Raw genomic sequence first — 20,298 nt, forward strand, 5'->3', positions numbered from 1 at the left:
ATGGGCTATACACAATTCTAAATGTAAATAAAATAACGTGTTGAAAAGCGCATCTCTAAGGCAATGCATTATTAGCACGTATAAACAGATTGGAGCAATTACAGGACAACCAAGCAATATTTACCACTATACAAATGAGCCCAATTTATGCTTATTTCAAATCAAATGAACTGCCAAGTCCTCGTGTACATTCAACCCTGTTGGTATCTTACTTTGTAGATCGATAATGTAACGCGACTCTAGTCGTCTTAGTTTGTGTAACCTGTCACCTCCTCTTACATGGGCAGGGACTGAATCCAGACAAAAATACTTCAACAGATCCCTGTTGCGTTTATGCTCTTGGTCAAAATGTCTGGCCACGGGGTAATTCACATCTGCATTTTGTATTGCCCTTTGATGCTCAAGTATCCTTAGTTTAACAGGATTCGTTGTACTGCCAACATACCTTCTGCCACAAGGACATGTTAGACAGTACACGACATAGGGTGTAGTGCAGGTGAGGAATTTTCCTATTTTTTTAGGTTGTTTGACCCCGGGTACAGAGTACTGTGTCACGCGTCTACTTCCTTTGCAGGCCTTGCATTTCCCGCATGGGAAAAACCCTTTCAAGGGTTCTGACTTGGGTTTCGATGCTGTGCCTTCATGATGACTATGCACTAGATAGTCCTTAAGTGCTCGTGCCTGACAGAACATTTATCTATTTATGTTGACTCTTTCCTTTCAACCCATGTTATGGGGCTGAAATCGTACTTGAAGGACACTAAGCACTTTTTGAATCTAATTGAGGATGTATGCTGGAATGATGGAGATACAATGATGGTGATAGATATCACCAGCCTATATACGTGCATAGGGCACGAGGAGGGTCTTTTGGCCATTGCCTGGTTCCTAGAAACACGACCGGTCAAATTCTTTGAGCACAACAAAATGTTACTCGATTTCCTAGGTTTCTGCCTAAACAATAACATTTTCCTCTTTGGCCAGGAATTATATAAACAGCTCACTGGCGTGGCGATGGGTACCTGCTCCGCCCCCAGCTTCGCGAATTTATTCGTGGGGTGGTGGGAGGAGCAGGTGGCCTGGTCTCCAGCCAATAGGAAGTGGAATGAACTCGTCAAATGTTGGCACCGCTACATTGACGACCTCTTTATTATTATAAGGGGGTCGGTTGATTTAGCGAAAGAGTATATGACGGTGCTTAATGACAACAGTAACAACTTGAAGTTCTCCGGGACTTGTAGCCAAACCGAGGTCAACTACTTGGACCTGACAGTTTTTGTAGAGGAAGGCAGATTACACACGAAGCTTTACCGAAAGGAGACTGCTGGGAATTCGACTCTATACGCGACCAGCAGTCACCCAAAAAGCCTAGTGAACAGTATACCCTATGGGGAACTATTAAGGATACGAAGGAACAACACAAAGGAACAAGATTTCAAAAGGGCAGCCAAAAGCAGCATCCAAAGATTTAGGACTAGAGGTTACAAAGAGGGAATACTCACACAGGCCATGAAGAAAGTTTGTGACCTGGACCGTAGTGATCTTTTAAAAAAAGAAAAAACTGTGAACACTGAGAGTACCAAGTCAGGTGGGGGTACGTTTAGAATGATCACCACCTTTTCACGCAATGCCTCTGAATTAAAACGCATCATGCGGAGACATTGGAGTATTTTGCTCACTGATAATACAATTAAGCAAGACTTACCATCTTACCCTCAAGTAACTTTTAGAAAGGCACAAGCACTTAAGGACTATCTAGTGCATAGTCATCATGAAGGCACAGCATCGAAACCCAAGTCAGAACCCTTGAAAGGGTTTTTCCCATGCGGGAAATGCAAGGCCTGCAAAGGAAGTAGACGCGTGACACAGTACTCTGTACCCGGGGTCAAACAACCTAAAAAAATAGGAAAATTCCTCACCTGCACTACACCCTATGTCGTGTACTGTCTAACATGTCCTTGTGGCAGAAGGTATGTTGGCAGTACAACGAATCCTGTTAAACTAAGGATACTTGAGCATCAAAGGGCAATACAAAATGCAGATGTGAATTACCCCGTGGCCAGACATTTTGACCAACAGCATAAACGCAACAGGGATCTGTTGAAGTATTTTTGTCTGGATTCAGTCCCTGCCCATGTAAGAGGAGGTGACAGGTTACACAAACTAAGACGACTAGAGTCGCGTTACATTATCGATCTACAAAGTAAGATACCAACAGGGTTGAATGTACACGAGGACTTGGCAGTTCATTTGATTTGAAATAAGCATAAATTGGGCTCATTTGTATAGTGGTAAATATTGCTTGGTTGTCCTGTAATTGCTCCAATCTGTTTATACGTGCTAATAATGCATTGCCTTAGAGATGCGCTTTTCAACGCGTTATTTTATTTACATTTAGAATTGTGTATAGCCCATCTTGGGCGTGATTTCACTGAATGAGAATGGGGGTGTTATGAACATCGTACGTATGCAGCCCATCTGCGGGCATTATGTCAATGGCAGATAATGAGTGATGAATTTTGACTCTTTAAATGCTTTAATTTTGATTTATTTGCATATACGTAGCTATGTACTGCTGGTAATAGAGAGCGGAAAGCAACATTGAATTGACTCTACCCATTCAAAGATGGCGACCATGATTATTAATTTTGTGGTCCTATCTCTGTGTCTAAGAAAACATCACGTGTTGAGTGTAAAGCATTTGAGACCCTGCGCGGCAATGTTACTCTGAACACTGACGAAGGCCGAGTGCCGAAAGCGCGTTTTGATTAATAAAACCTAAACTGTGAACTAACCCCGGAGTGCTGCTACCTAATTCCCAGAATTGCGGGGAGGGACTGCTGAGCGGATATTATGGTCGGGTGCACCCCCGACGAGCAGGCACCAGCCTGGGAGTGCGTCTGGCAGGTGCAAGTGGAGCTTTGATATATATATATATATATATATATATATATATATATATATATATATATATATATATATATATATATATATATATATATATATATATATATATATATTGCACAACTCTCGTCTGACTCCACACGAAACGATTCCAAAAGAGTGCACTCTCGAGCCAAATTTCGATTTCAAAGCGAAAGATACGATTTATTTAGCCATTATACAGAAAAAATTGACAGACGCGTTTCAGCGTTGCCGCCTTCGTCAGTGTCAATGTGCACTTTGCTAAACAGTGTTTAAATAAAAAAACAAGGATTTAATTCATAGACCTAGAAAGAGTCCACACAAATCAAAACAAACATAAAGGGTCTGGTTTTTCGTCGGCCATCTTGGAATGGTGTTTTAAAGATATATATGTAACAATGTTATTTCACCGTGTTTCACCATATTCCCCCAATATTTACATATGATTAATTGTCATTGACAATATGCATTGAGAATTAGACTTTCAATATTCTGATTTCATCAATTTATCTGTTCTAAACATTACATTTCTCAATTAATCATAAATCGTAATCAATTTTTATGACCATGTATTTTTGTGGCCGGTACCTCATAATTGTGCCCTGAATGGGCTTATCGCTTGCATGCAGTTGTGTTGCTTGTATTTGAAAGAGAACAAACTCTACAGAGTAGAAATTGACATACGATTTGACTCTCCAGTCAGTTTCAATGTATGATTATACAGAAAGTGTACTTCACAGTTATCTTCAAACAACCAGAGCTCATCTGCTGAATTTAACCTACATGAACCCACATTTCTTCCTCATTATTGAGTCCCATAGGTATCTTTGTTTGTAATTTAATGATGTACCTGGACTCTAATGTGCGGAGTTTCTTTATATTGTCACCCCCTCTCTCAGATTTCGTAATCTGATCGATGCAGAAAAATTTTAGGAGGCTGCTGTTGCTATCATGTATCTCCTCGAAATGACGGGCTACAGGATAATTTCGGTCTTTATTATTGATTGCCCGTAGATGTTCTAATACTCTATTTTTAGTTGGTTTAATAGTGCTCCCTACATATTTTTTATTGCAGGGGCAACTTAGGCAGTATACGGTGTGGTCTGAATTGCAATTCAATAATTTAGTAATTGGCACCCTCGCCTTTTTCCCAGGGACATGATAGACCTTAACTTTGTGGCTGAATCTGCAGGCCTTGCATTTCATGCAGGGAAAGAATCCAGTTACTGTAGAGGATTTTTTCTTTTTTTGTTGATAATGACTGTTAACCAGGTGATCTCCTATGGAGTTACCTTTCCTTTATATGATTAGAGGATATTCTGGTAACAGTTTCCCTACTACATTATCAGATGTGATGATCTTCCAGTTCTTGTTTAAAATGCTATGAATTTATGAAGATTTTTCAGTGTAGTTTGTTATCAATCTGATTTTTTGATCAGTTTTTTGACTTTCTCTGTCAATAATAGACACCTTTCTGTATTTTTACATTTTTCTTCTGCTTGTCTGATCAGGCCTGAGCTATATCCTCTTTGTCAAAATCTTTGTTTAGCCTGAGATATTGCTTGTTCAAAATCAGGTGTAGTGGAACAGTTGCGTTTCATTCTTAGAAACTCGCCTATGGGAATATTACTTATCACTCTCTTAGGGTGACAGCTTTCCGCATGAAGGATTGTATTCCCAGATGTAGCTTTTCTATGTAATGCGGTTTGTATCTTGTTATCGTCAATATATACTCTCAGGTCGAGGTGAATCACCTCTGTTTGGCTGATGCAACCCGTAAATTTCAGATTCAGCTCATTTTGATTTAGAGCTTCCACGAATTGCTCAGCATCGCTCTTTGGACCGCGCCACAAGATGAAGAGATCATCAATATAACGCGTCCAAAGACCGATATTTTCTGTCCATCTCTCATTAGTGCCCGCCCAGGCCACGTGCTTCTCCCACCAGCCAACGAAAAGATTTGCGTAGCTGGGGGCGAAGCACGTGCCCATCGCAGTCCCCTGTTGTTGAACATATATCTGTCCTGAGAATAAAAAGAAGTTGTTATACAAACAGAATTTCGCTAGTTCCAATAACATCTCATTATGTTTACGATATTTTAAAGATCTTGTGTCTAGAAAAGATTTCATGGCAAAGAGTCCTTTTTCATGATCAATAGACCTATACAGACTTGTTATGTCTAATGTAATTAAGAGCATCTCTGGTTCCCAAGCTATTCCTTCAATGAGGCACAAAAAGTCTTTGGTATCACGAAGATATGAGTTCAAGTCTTTCACCATTGGTTGAATGAAGTGATCAATAAAAACCGAAGTATTTTCCAATAAACTGTTTTTGGAGGAAACGATCGGTCTTCCTGGAGGCCATACCTTGCTCTTATAAATTTTAGGCAAATGGTAGAATGTTGCCAGTTCCGGATTATCACATTTCAAAGAACACCAATCTTCCTGATCCAATGTTCCTTCATCTCTCCATTTGTTGATTAGTGTTTCAAAGTTGGAGATACTTTCCAAGTATCTCTGTTTAGTGTTCCTTTCTGTTCAACTGTGACAACGCCTCATCTTCGTATTGTGTTTTGTTCAAAATTACTACGTTTCCTCCTTTATCGCTTGGTTTTATAATTACCGAATCATCTTCCTTCAATGTTTTTATTGCTTCCCATTGTTTTTTCGATAGGTTTTTTTCTGATTCCTTGAATTTCTTCGTTTGGAATTGTTTCAAATCCTCTATGATTAATTCCTGGAATGTATCAATTGCATCATAGGGTGTTCTCGGGATTATTTTTGATTTCCTCTTTAGGTTGCTCTTATATGTACGTTGATCAATGCCTGATTCTTCCAGCATTTGTGTCACATTTGTAACAGAAGATGTTTCTTCCCCATTGTTTTCATTGAGGAGTTGTATCATTTCCAAATCCGTTCCTTTTAACTCATCGAACTGTTCTATTTGTTCAAGAGATGTGTCATTTTTTCGTGGGTGAAGTATATGCAGTTTCATCAATTTGACCTTTCTGATAAAAAGATAAAGATCAATTCTCATTTGAGTATAATCAAAGTTAGGGGTAGGACAGAACGTTAGACCTAATTCTAAAACTCTTAATTCAGTTTCCGTTAGAACCCTGTCTGATAGGTTCACCACTGTTTGGGTCATTTAGTTCTTTTCTATTGACCCCCCCGTTTGCTGCGTGTCACTATGGGGGTTGATCTTCCTGTTGTGTTTTTTTTTACCCCTCCTTGTTTTCCTCTTCCTGCTGGCGGGTGAGTGCGTGGAGCTGGTCGCTGTCGTAGACCTCTCATCAGCTCGTATTCCTGAAAAAAAGTTGTTTTTTGTTGGCCTTCGTCTCGATTATCTGCCAATCTTTCTTCTTCCTCAGATCCTTCTACTTCGGATTCCTCAGTGCTTGGCGGAGTACTTTTTGCTTGTTCACTTCTTTTCAGTTCCTTCCTGGGGATATCGTATTTTTTTGCGAAAGTTAAGATTCTTCCGTTTTGATAATCCCGCTCATCCCGGAGGAATTTTGTTTGTTTTCTTGTTTTAATGACAGCCTCATAGTCCATAAGACGTTTTTTCATAACATCACGTAATTCATCAACTTTTTTCACGTCTTTTTCTTCACTTATTTTTCGTTCAATTTCTTCAATTTCTTCTTTCAATTTTGATCTATCGATCCATGCATGTTTTATTAGGATTTTAAGCATCACCCCCGTGACTTCTGTAGTGTACTCCACCCACTCTTTTAATAGGTCTGGATTTGGTGTTTCGTATGATGGGACAGTGTAGATGCGGAGCCCTCTTAGGACTCTACCAGCATCTACGTATTTTTGTAAACTGGTCGCCTCCCACCATTTACGGATTTCCTTTTCGTATGTCTTCTCTAATGCGACAAATAGATGTTTTAGTGTTTTCGGAACATTTTTGTCGTCTTTAGCACCTAGTGCTGTTCCGGTGTTTGTTTTCTTGGAAAACAAGTTTTCAGCTGCTTGTTCCCTTTTTTGGTCTGAGAACATATTATTTCTAGCTGTAACTGGCAATGGTTGAATCGCTTCGAAAATGTATGAACTGGCTCTACGCAGCTTGCCGATATGAGATCAAAAAAAGGGTCACTCACTGTGTTTGGTACGCTACCTCGTTCGTCCGGTTGCAGCCTTTCGAATTGTGGCAACGGGTCTCACAGTCTCAATCCCAAAGTCTCTATTTCATTCCAATGAACACCGTAGTTATCTCCGGTTTGATCGACGGGGCAGATGGCAAAATTGTGTCCAAAAAACGCCGTTCACCAGCCACCGCTCCTCCTTGCTGCGGGTGCATGCCCACCTTCCAAATTTGAAGAAAATATGTATGTATATATATATATATATATATATATATATATATATATATTCACTGAAAAAACCATAGGTTATAGACCATATATAGTTAGGAATTAGCATTTACAAAACCTTGAAAATTCACTGAAAAAACCATAGGTTATAGACCATATATAGTTAGGAATTAGCATTTACTAAACCTTATTTTACTCACACAAAACCATTGAAATTCCATATATAGTTAGTTGCACTAACTATATATCGCGCACCCGCAATCCACTGCTGATGATGTCACATATTACATCATTCATGACATGGTCAGTGACATCACTGATGACATCACTGATGACATCTCAAATGACATCACTGATGACATCACTGATGACATCTCAAATGACATCACTGATGACATCATGACACACCAATACCAGTTACTACATACGCACTCACTGATTCCTACGTCTACACACACATTCACTCATTCACCCATACAATAACTCATACATACAGTCACTTATTATTACAACACTATCATATGCACTCATACACCTATGCAGACAGTCACACACTGCCACTCATCCATGGAGTTACTCACACACCAAGTCAGTCCTGTAAAGAATCAATCACACTTCCATTTCTTCATCTATACAGTTAAACACAGAACACCATACTTCAGTGACATCACTGATGACATCACTAATGACATCTGAAATGACATCACTGATGACATCTCAAATGACATCACTGATGACATCATGACACACCAATACCAGTTACTACATACGCACTCACTGATTCGTACGTCTACACACACATTCACTCATTCACCCATACAATTACTCATACATACAGTCAGTTATTATTAGAACACTATCATATGCACTCATACACCTAGTCAGTCCTGTGAAGAATCAATCACACTTCGATTTCCTCATCTATAGTTAAACACAGAACACCATACTTTTCACACATATACTAACACATACTTACTCTCTTATACAATCACTGATACAAGTACACATTGATATGCACAGAGTCACACACCTCCCAGCCAGCCACACACACACTCAGTCTTCCATACATCCAGTCATTCTTCAATATGTAAAACGTATTTAAACTTTACAAAAACACACAGACACTAGATGATGTCATCAGTGATGTCATTTGAGATGTCATCAGTGATGTCATCAGTGATGTCACTGACCATGTCATGAATGATGTAATATGTGACATCATCAGCAGTGGATTGCGGGTGCGCGATATATAGTTAGTGCAACTAACTATATATGGAATTTCAATGGTTTTGTGTGAGTAAAATAAGGTTTAGTAAATGCTAATTCCTAACTATATATGGTCTATAACCTATGGTTTTTTCAGTGAATTTTCAAGGTTTTGTAAATGCTAATTCCTAACTATATATGGTCTATAACCTATGGTTTTTTCAGTGAATTTCATTGGTTTTTTAACAGCTAATATCTGTAGCTGTAAAATTTATTCTTCTTTAAATCCAAAAATATATTTTATATGTTTATGAATAATTATTTTTTTAAATATTTTTTTTTCTTCGTTCCCGCTTCGCGAATCGGGAACCTTACAGTAAAAAAATGTTCAGAAAAATAAAAAAAAAAGTTCTTTTCAGAACTACCTCCCCGTTATTAAAAAATTGGTACAATATTTGGAACTGTGCCAACCTCTATTTCTCTTAGTTCGCTTCCTAGTTCGCTCGCTGGTACGCGAACTGGAAGCGAACCAAAAACAGTAAGTATAAGGGAAGGAAACACACACTTATGTTAAAAGAAAGACAGCTATAGGGGAGTAAACTAGAGATACTATTACCCATAATCCACTACTGATGATGTCACATATTACATCATTCATGACATGCTCAGTGACATCATCAGCAGAGGATTGCGGGTTTTTTGGCAACATGCCTTATCGACGGTTTAATAACGCTGCCTTTTGCTTTATATAAGTTTTCAAATTGTATGAAATATATACCAATAGGTCTTTATGAACCTTTAGGTAGTGCTTTTGTTCATGAGGTCTGGTCGCTTCCATACACATACAGATGTTTCAAAGATGATCAAGAAGTTTATCTGAATGGAGAGGAATGCACTGAGACGCCAGATCATTCACTAATGTGTAGGCACATACAGTTACACGATTCATGCAACAAACAGCGACCAAATATGGCTTGCGTGATGCAAGGCACGCCAGTTCCTGCTATCATCCCCACGTTCAAGTTGTTGGAAAATGGTAGTTATTTGATGCTCAATAATGAAGATTGTTCTGAGTTAATTAAAAGTATTCCTTTTATCGTAACAGTAAGTGAACGGGTTATTTGCTGCAGAAATGTTCTATTTCCTCCCACACATGAACATAGGGAGTTTTCAATCTGGCCACAAATACCAACCTTGGGACACGTTTCAACAGCATGACAAGAATAAGAGCTCTTTTGTCTCAGAGAGAGGTGGCCTTGAGTTCGGCCCGTGAAACTTTCGTACTTCACATAGCGAACACCCGTACACAGGTTTGCCTTTCAATTTCAGCAACATGTTTCCGACTATCTTTAACGCATCCTCCACAAAATCCCTGGCACACTTTTTTAAAGTTGTTACCAGTGGTCTCGTGACTTCATTTGAGAAAATCTTTGGAGTCATCCCTGCTCCCTTTCATTCCATTTTCTCCACTCTGGTTCGTGGATTGCATTTTTACTTGCATTACCAGCGGACGCTCTTGTACTTTTTTACATTTTTAAATATGGATGTCCCTCCTATGCAACCTCCGACCCTGCAGCTGCTGACACTGTTCCGCAATCGCATGCTAGAATATTATGGCACAATGCCGTTGGCGATATTAAGCACGGCATATGGATTATCTTTTCGGTTCTCCTACTTCACCTGTGTCCAGCCTGTATTTCACTGCCTGACCTGTGATTTCGATTGGGCCATTGATTTGTGTCTCTGCGGACCGGTTTCTCCTGACGTCGACTTTAATCAGCTGATGACTCCTATCATTACTCACGAGTTGATTTGTCCTGGCGAAAGGATTATGGCTGTGGCATTGATGCATGGACTACTTGGTCCCTGGAATTTACTGGCGGCAGCACAGTCTTTCTTGGAACACAGCTTTCTTGAAAACCCACCGAGCTGTCCTCTGATGGTGATAGAGGATCCGGTGCTGGGAGAGCACGTATGTTCTTTTCCGCTTTTAAATTGGATGGCTGAACTGTTTTCGGATGAAGACGGTGACTTCCTGTTGGAGGCTGTTGCAGCTTATTTTGCATACACAGTTATGTCATAGACCTTTTTCATGTTTCATATGCTGAGTACTAGCATTTCATTGACAATTCATTGACTTAATTGTCAAGTTTTTATTATTTACCTTGCCTATTGGCTTAAGACTCGATAAAGTACTTGGCTGTTTTATTTTTCTTTAGCATTGAATTTTCCTAGTTTTTAATGCTTTACCTTGCGGACCGTCCACATATAAACTTGCAATCTGCTCTCATGAGATGGCACTTCTATTATCTTATTCAGTTCGTTTCCGGATCATGAGGAGGTGTCATCTAGGTCCTGGATATCTTTACACCGTGTTAAGTTAGCATGGGCTCATTACCGGTTTAAACGCCATTTTTCCTTTTTTGCAACTTCTGCACACGACATTTAGTTGTTGCTTTAGCTTTCCACCTAGTAGTTCATCGTGGTTTACATGAGAATAATATGTTATTGGTCTACTATCTGCTTTACTTGTTAAACTATATCTGTACAGCGAGTGCTAAAGTTTCAAGAACAACACGATACAGAATTGTTATGAGGTCTGATCTCCACGACTTCATACTCATAACATAAGTGCAACTTCTGCCAATTCTGGGCATGAGGCGGGTTTTATATTGCTTTGCCGAACACACATACACAACAGTTGATGCGGTTCACATGAAGAGAGAGCTGGTGTATGCTGATGTGATTCCTTCAAATCTAAGACACTAAAGTATGGGCACGCCCTAAACCAACACAAAGAGACCTTCTTAGCAAATAATATAATATGTGTATTAGGGAGGGTGAGATATAAGCAGCCGCGGGCCGTGGAGGGAGTTACGGTGAGGCAGGGAGGCGGGGAGGGGGAGAAGCAGGGTGGAGCCCTCTCTACCTTGCCCCTCCCCCTCCCCGCCTCCCTGCCCCACCGTAACTCCCTCCACGGCCCGCGGCTGCTTATAAGTGTTGCTAACTCTTATTCATTTACAGCATGTTAACATACTGTCACCATTCGCTTTTTATGTACTAGTAACTATGCTGGTAATTTTGCTACTGATAATATGTGTACTTGTATTCTCCACCCTGCTTCTCCCCCTCCCCGCCTCCATGCCTCACCGTAACTCCCTCCACGGCCCGCGGCTGCTTATAAGTGTTGCTAACTCTTATTCATTTACAGCATGTTAACATACTATCACCATTCACTTTTTATGTACTAGTAACTATGCTGGTAATTTTGCTACTGATAATATGTGTACTTTTATTATCTAAGGTACTACGCCTGAGAAGACGGCATTAGTAAATAAACATTTCAAATACACATGTGTTCTTCTTAACTCCATGTTCTGGTTTCTAAGAAATATATAACGACCGACTGTTCATGAGTTCCACGTATCCTGAGGTACTATAAGTTCATATTCTGGATTGTCTAAACATTGAGAGTTTGTTATATCCAATGTGACACTGTACCTAGCTTGCTAAATAGTTTTTGATTACTAACGTGAGTTTTGGGACACCCTAATTCGCCGAGGTTCCAATCCTCTGTCCACAGTTCTGTGTGAGAACAGAAACCCTGCGACAGGGGCACCCCCGACCCTTGCTGGAGCTTCATCACACTTGCGATACAACTCCAGCAATGCGCCACCTTTACGGCACAGATACATCACGCATCTGTGCTGTTTTTGCCCCGTGATGCGCCGCATTGTAAATGCAGCACACCATAGGTGACGGAACAGCGGCACAGAATGACTAACACATCCCTGGTGATGCGCCAGTCATCATAAATCTATCCCTATGCTTCTTATCTTGTTAGAGATGAACCGCCATATGTATCATCAAAGTTATTTGCATTTCCTAAATAGCGAACTTTAAGGAATAAATAGCGATTCTTTACCATTCCTAGTTTGCGATGAGCTATTTGCTAATTAGCCGAATGTAGCCCAATGAAGCCCAATGTAGCCCAATGTAGCCCAAAGATGGCCGCCAGACACACAAAAAAACAAATGTAGCCCAAATATCAGCCAGATGTAGCCCAACTATAGCCCAGTGACAGAATGACCAATCAGCTTCGCAAACCTCCGTTACGCGAAGCGGAGCGCTGTTACAGATATATATCTTTTTTTGAACGTTAATTTCTCAAAATCCACTGGAGCACATATATTGAGACCTAGCAAAGGCACATCGGGCTACCAGTCCCTAATATTTTGCCAAGTTTCGTGCAAATCCATTCAGCCGTTCAATTATTATTTTTATTATTTTTTTTTGCCCCGCGGGGCCCTTTTAAAACCTCCACATCAAACCTAGGGGGTCAGCGAGGATCTACTATGCCCCCTTATAGTTATTTCCCCCTTTGTTTTGACCTCCTCTTGTCTCTCGATCCTACCGAGAGACAAGATGGCGGCCGCTACGGACTGTTTGGAATGTTGACAGACGCCGGAGAACCAATCAGCTTCGCTTCACAAAGCTCCGTTGCGCGAAAAGTCCGCGAACCAGAGCGCTAACCGGTCCGCTGTTACAGATATATATCTTTTTTTAAACGTTAATTTCTCAAAATCCACTGGAGCACATATATTGAGACCTACAAAAGGCACATCGGGCTACCAGTCCCTACAATTTTGCCAAGTTTCGTGCAAATCCATTCAGCCGTTCGGGCTAAAAGTGAGGCCAACCGCCCTATGGAAAACTCAATGTTAAAAACACGTTTTGGGACCCCCCTTTTTTCTCGGCCCCCCCTTGACGAACCCCCCCCAAATTTTCAAGGGCTGCTCAGAAACAAAATGTGCCATTTTCCTGAAAATTTCAGCCAATTCCGTCCACAAACGCCAAAGTTATTAGACATAGAATTTTCAAAAAACCCATAGAGAAAAAATCCTAACTATATATACCTACTGGCGACCGCCAGTAGGTAATATATTATATTATATATATATATATATATATATATATATATATATATTCACTGAAAAGACCATAGGTTTCAGGAGTTATATAGTTAGGAATTAGCTTTCAAAAAACCTTTGAAATTCACTCAAAAAACTATAAGTTTTAGTGGTGTTATAGTTAGCTGGACATTTTACTCATACAAAACCATTGAAATTGCTCCTATATAGTTAGTTGTACTAAGTATATATCGCGCACCCGCAATCCACTGCTGATGATGTCACATATTAGATCATTCATGACATGGTCAGTGACATCACTGATGACATCACTGATGACATCATCCATGTGACAATCACATACACCTTTTCATACACTATTACAATTTTTCATCACTCTTTGTAAATCATATTTATATCCATTGTCACAGCAATACAAGTGTCATGAATGATCTAATATGTGACATCATCAGCAGTGGATTGCGGGTGCGCGATATATACTTAGTACAACTAACTATATAGGAGCAATTTCAATGGTTTTGTATGAGTAAAATGTCCAGCTAACTATAACATTCTGTCATTGGGCTATAGTTGGGCTACATCTGGCTGATATTTGGGCTACATTTGTGTTTTTTTTGTCTCTGGTGGCCATCTTTGGGCTACATTGGGCTACATTGGGCTACATTTGGGCTCTAACATATATATAGCCCAATGTAGCCCAATATATATTTTTTCAAAGTTAATTTTCGTAAAAACCACTGGAGCACATATCTTGAGACATAGCAAAGGCACATCGGGCTACCAGTCCCTACAATTTTGCCAAGTTTGGTGGAAAACCATTCAGCCGTTCGGGCTAAAAGTGAGTCCAACCACCCTATGGAAATTAACATGGGGAAAACACGTTTTGGGACCCCCCTTTTATCTCGGCCCCCGCTTGACGAATCCCCCCCAAAGGTTCAGGGAAGGACCGGAGCGCCGCGAGGCAAAGTTAAGGAAAATTTCAGGAAGATTCCTCAACCGGCGCCAAAGTTATTCCCAATAGAATGTTGCGATTTCTCTATGGAAAACAATCCTAACTATATATACCTACCGGCTATCGCCAGTAGGTAATATATATATATATATATTTTTTTTTCACTGAAAAAAACATAGGTTTCAGTGACGTTATAGTTAGAAATTAGCATTTAAAAAACCTTAGAAATTCACTGAAAAAACCATAGGTTTCAGAGGTGTTATAGTGAGCTGGACATTTCACTTGTACAAAACCATAGAAATTCCTCTGTTATAGTTCGTTCTGCTAACTATAACTTGCGCGCCCGCAATGCACTGTTGATGATGTCACATATTACATCATTCATGACATGGCCAGTGACAACACTGATGACATCACTGATGACATCTCAAATGACATCGCAAAGATTCGTCAACTGGCGCCTAAGTTATTGGAAAAAGAAAAAATGCTTTTTGAATAGAAACAAGGTCCTAACTATAACTACCTACTGGCGACCGCTAGTAGGTAATATAGTGTCTGGAGAAAGGGGAACTCATCAATATCATCAAAGATGTATCAGTTGGATGTTGAGAATGAAATTACTCAAATTGCAAAAATGTTAAAGAATGTTTCATGAATGTTAAGCACAGGATTGACTTTTTTGTGATTAGGAATGAGTCTAGAAGCCAAAAGTATGTACTTAGACTAAACTGACACCTTTACTCTTTTTTCATGTGGAACCATCATGTGTTTCAGATTCTAGCAAATATCAATCATACAAAATAAATCTGAGGACTTGGTAGTGTGAGGACATACTGGGGAAAAAGGAGAGGGAAGTCTGGCGCTCGCAGTGAGGGGTAATTTTTCCCGAAAGCTTTAATAGGCAACTCTGTAAAATCCACATTTTAAGGAATCATGATAACCTGTTGCTGCCAGAGAATGAGAAGTATATATTAATATTTTGCTGACTGGATTTGAAAGGTTTGAACACTATTTCACCAGATATACTATCTGCATCCTTACAATCACTTTGGTTGTGAAAGTGTAGCAATCTTTGATTTTGTTCCTAATGACCACGGGACTACCATCAAAAAGTGATTTACTTTTAAAACAGAGATTTCACCGCTGTTACTCGATTTTAACAATGAAAAGAGATCCTGAACTGGATTGTTTTCCTTTTTGGAGTACCAAATTCTAAAAATGACCAGGTAAACTATCACCCAACATGCATCATTCGTTCCTAAATGTATTCTTGCCAAGTAGGTGGTTCCTAAAAGGATGCTCAAAGCCCAATCCCTCATATAATGTAATGCTCAGAGGAGTCATCTTTGCCCATTCAGGTCAGCTTACTGTTTTGCTGCTATGAGGCACTTCGCACCTTTTTCACACCTACTCAAATGCTAATTACTAGCTGGCAGAACTGAGAGAGCAAATTCAAATTAGCCTCCAGGAACTTCAGGTAGGGAGAGGGTAACTTTCTAATAGTTATGTTTCCTTAATATTTATTACAAATTCAGCTTCACCATTGAATTAGATTTTTAATGACAATTAAAAATAACTTTAATTATTTTTCCAGCTAGACTCATTCCCAAAATACAGTATTAGAATTTTAATTTGTACTGATTTTGTGCATAGGACAGCTAAGCATGCTACAGTGAAAATATTTGTTTGGTGCTAGTCACTGTAAGGACATGTCAGCGTTAACTTTCTACATGTCCAACTTTGAAATACCATGCACCCTACCTTGTGAACTACAAGCTTCTATAGGGGTGACATAATATTAATATGGGAGGGTTTGACCTGCCAAAAGGGTTTATTTCTACAGGTTCAACTACAGTTTAAACATCGTAATAGATGGCACAATAGATACTTCAATCCACTTGTAATATTGGGTAAATTTTGTACCATATACTAGTGACTTATACATAAACTAAATATACCATTTAGGAGCATACCAATTTTATCATGTTGAAAGGAGGAGCACAGTGACGTTAGCTCTGGTTAGCAGAGGTAAGTGACTAGAAATCTACAGCCAGCAAAAACAGTCAAGACAGAATCAGGGGGCGTGCCACACGAAGAATGGTCATACCTATAGGTGGCTAAACCGTTATTTGACAATCTGGACTCAAAATGCATGATTGAGAGACTGTGAAAACAGGTTTCTATCCAAGGTTGGTAGTGGCCCTTCTCAGCATCTGAGAAGAAGTGTGGACAAGATGAGGACATCAAGCTGGGGCTCACTGAATGGGGTGGTGTATGCAACAACTCCAGGAGCCACAATCTCTTTGAGGCTTTGCACGGACAAGAGGTCATGAAGATCGGATCAATTATTGGCAGGTAAAAACCAGCTACCTAATCATGGGAAACAATCACACCCCAGAATAGCATCACTTCTTATTTTCGAAATCCTATGCAAGAGTTTAATGAAGTGTGAGGAAATAAAACAGTGATAATACTGGATCGATAACGGCTGGGCAAATTTGACTGGCCATAAGTAAATGACTTTGTAGTGAACACCAAGTTCAATGTTTAAAATGGCATTATCGGTACTAAAATATCACCTCATCGCCAAAGGTGTCAAAGACGGCATCACATTCTTAGTGAAAATACCCATTACACATTTTTTTTTTTAAACAACACTGTTTATTATGCCTTTTCCAGCAACGGCAAACTGAAATTAATCTAATGTTCACGTTGTACTTAGCGTTTCCACCAGGAATTAGATCGGTCTATATTGGGGTTTTGTAAAGTGCTATCCAGAGACCCCATGTGATGTGAAAGTTGCAATGGGTTAAACTACACAGAGTAATAGCTAAGCAAGAGCAGGCAGATTATAAATTCCTCATGTATATGAAAAGAAAACTACAAAAATAATACACTTGACTTATCAAGTGGCAACTTGATGAAATGCAAGATCACCATCGTAGCTTGAGTGACACAGTCTTCATATCACGATTCTCATTCATTAACAATAACAAATATTCGCTGAAAACACCCCAAGGATGAACAACGAATAACTCCACTCGAGAACAATGAACAATTTTTAGAAAACTGGTAAAAACACATGTATGAGGAAACGCAAAGAATAGAGTAGGTGGGGAAAGACAAGAAGTTGCAAGTGTCTGGATACAGGTGTTGAAATTACACCACACATCTCAATTGCTGTGACTTAATAGACTTTTGTTTAGGTTCCTGGTCACTACAGTTCTATTTTGAGGAATAAGAAAGACCAAATTGGCACCTGCCTTCCTCCATACTTCACCCGTATGCACAGTCGGTGACCTACAATACCACTGTTATTGCTCAAGTACAGGAGCATTAATGAGCACACAGTTTAAGTGATGGACAAGATCGTTTAAGAGCATCAAGATGGTTAAACTAGGTTTAGACACCTTCTGTAAATATTTAAATTAATTTAAGTGGACTCTGAAGAGGACTGGCTTTAGCACTGATGGTACCCAGTGCGACAATCATTTTTGGCGCATCTCATGACTGCTTCTTCCGATTCTCTCACTCCCACTGGGCAAAAGTGTCGCTTATCTTTCCAATCATAAGTTATTGCTAAACACAGCGTCCCTCCCCCTGAGGTCAGCGCCCCCTCCAAAGGTCAGCCCCCAGTGCAGCCGCACTGGCCCTAAAGCAAGCCCGGACTCTAAAAATCAAACATTATACTATTGAGCAAAGCCTAGAGCAGCACACCTTACACTCAGCGCCAAGCTTGACAGCAGTGCCACATGCAGACAATAACAAAGAAAGGTCACACGCAAACGTTCAGTGCAAAGGCAGCCAGAAGAACAGTGGTCCAAGACCTGATCAAAGGTAGCAAACCACATACCACTAGGAACTCCTTCTTGTCCACCATCTGATTGCCGTCGGTATCAAACATGTTGAATGCTATCTTGAAGCCAGCGTGGGGTTCTAAAAGGTGTACAGGAGAGATGGAAGCGGTATCAGTTACAGGGAGAGGTGGGAGAGGCAGAAAAAATGTGCACAAGCATTCCACAGCAACACATGCAGTTTGGCTCAGTTAAAGCACTCCGTTTCAAGCAAACAACTGGAGGTCTTCTGTAGGGCTACTCAAAAGATTTGAACGTAAATATGCAACATATTAGTCGCCTTACTTCCACATATCTTTCAGACGTAGTGTCAGCATTGTGTTGAAAGCAGTTAAAACTGAAAACAGACAACACCGCCATTACTGCTGTTTGAAGGCACTAGAAATATGCAGACAAGGGTGGCTGATATCTATGGGGAGTGATGTGACAGAGAACAATCGCTTTAACTCTTATTTAAAGGTAATTAGTCAAATGTGTCATACGCCTGAGAGGTGCACTGGTGCATAAGAAAGAACAAGTCCATTTTGCGAAATGTTTGCTACTTGCTTTATAAGGATTTCAGCAAACATGTTTTGACCAGTTCATATTACAAAAATATTTTTGTACCACATCAAAACAGGGAAAAACATGTGAAACCATTTTTTTTTTTTTTTTTTTAAACTAAGTGGTGCAAATAATTTAATAAAACAATTCTGGTCTGTGATAAAAAAATAAGGAGGTACTTGTCTTGCACTGTTTTGTGGCTTAAATTCTAGCAAGTTATCTAAAGAGTATATATGCCCCAAACTTAGTCGAATCTTTCACATTTGATAAGCGTGACGTGTGCAGCGACCTCGGTTCTCTTAATCCAAATAGCATAAACAGTGTGCAATCAGTTTGCCCGAATAATTGCACTAGAGGAAATCTCAAATTTGCAGCAAATCGTGTTTTTTTCTTTCGATTGCTCAAGAAGCAAAAACTTAAACATAGATCTCAATTTTTGAACATGTGCCCAATTGAAAGTAATATGGACAACCAGAAACTCAGCCGAAATTGCAATAGACCGTCAGATAAACCTCCCTCCATTGCAGGGAAGTGCTGTTAGAAAGGACGCCAGTGCAAGGATGACTTGCATAGAAGGATAGCATAAAAATATATAAGCTGCAAATGGACTGCTATGCCCAGAAAATAACAGCAGCGGCACAAAGTACACATAGAAAACTAAGCTGTTAGGACTGCGGCCCACTGACCGCAAGTTTAAGTTACTACGCTCACTCCTGGTCTTAAATTTCTAACTGAGGTGGGAGTTTATTGGAATAGACCTGCACATTCAAACTATAGTGATGCAAATATTTTGGGCCTTGACTAAAATAGGGAACACCTGACAAAAATGAGAGGTACAGATCTTTCGAGAAGAGTAAACTTGGCAGCTTGATCATATTCTCAAAATGTTTAGGACTGCATAATTATGCTGTTGATTAGGCCAGGGTCCATTGGAGTGTAAGAACAAGCCAGCAATAGATCAACACTAAAAAGCGCAAAAGCTCAGTACTGCACAGGCGAGTCAAAAAACTGTGTGAGGGAAACAAGAGCATCATTCTATCTTGTGTGACAAAGGGCCGGATCTAGAACTTGACAGATGGTACTTCATCCATTAGGGTGCCTACACCATCCAGATAGTCAAATTTAGAAATGACCGCTGGCCCACTGCTTATCTCTGTACACTGACAGTAATGACCATCATGGTGGTTAATGTCAATGTACAAAAAGTTTGATGGACAGCCACTGTCTGTTTTGATAGCTGTTCATTAAACGTTAAAAAAAAAAAAAAAAAAATATATATATATATATATATATATATATATATATATATATATATATATATATATATATACCTAAAGAGTGGAACGAAAAGAAAAATGACCCACCCTACAAGGATTCTCTCAGGGTTTATTTGGGAGGGGGAAGAAGGGTTATTTGTTTTTACTGGAGGTGATAGAAAAAAAAAAGACATACATTATCTTCCCCAAATAGGGCAGGCAGGATAATGTCCTTCCTTCAAAGGCCCCTACTTCTGTCAATGGAGCTAACATGGGCTCCGTTGATGGTAAACGGAAGGTCAGACCATCTCTG

The 20,298-nt window shown here is 39.7% G+C and overlaps 1 protein-coding gene across 7 annotated transcripts in view; it reads right to left on the minus strand.

Moving 5' to 3' along the window:
* The window catches only part of MICU3 (mitochondrial calcium uptake 3), a 599,595-nt gene that overhangs the window by 308,258 nt on the left and 271,039 nt on the right, over positions 1-20,298 (minus strand). For all 7 annotated transcript variants that reach the window (XM_078678146.1, XM_078678142.1, XM_078678145.1 and 4 more), the window contains one exon: positions 18,186-18,268. In XM_078678146.1, coding sequence (XP_078534272.1) covers positions 18,186-18,268 — 83 coding nt within the window. The remainder of the gene's footprint in view (positions 1-18,185; positions 18,269-20,298) is intronic.

This window comes from Lissotriton helveticus, chromosome 2_2 (assembly GCF_964261635.1).
Source record: "Lissotriton helveticus chromosome 2_2, aLisHel1.1, whole genome shotgun sequence".
In the NCBI taxonomy this organism is placed as follows: domain Eukaryota; kingdom Metazoa; phylum Chordata; class Amphibia; order Caudata; family Salamandridae; genus Lissotriton; species Lissotriton helveticus.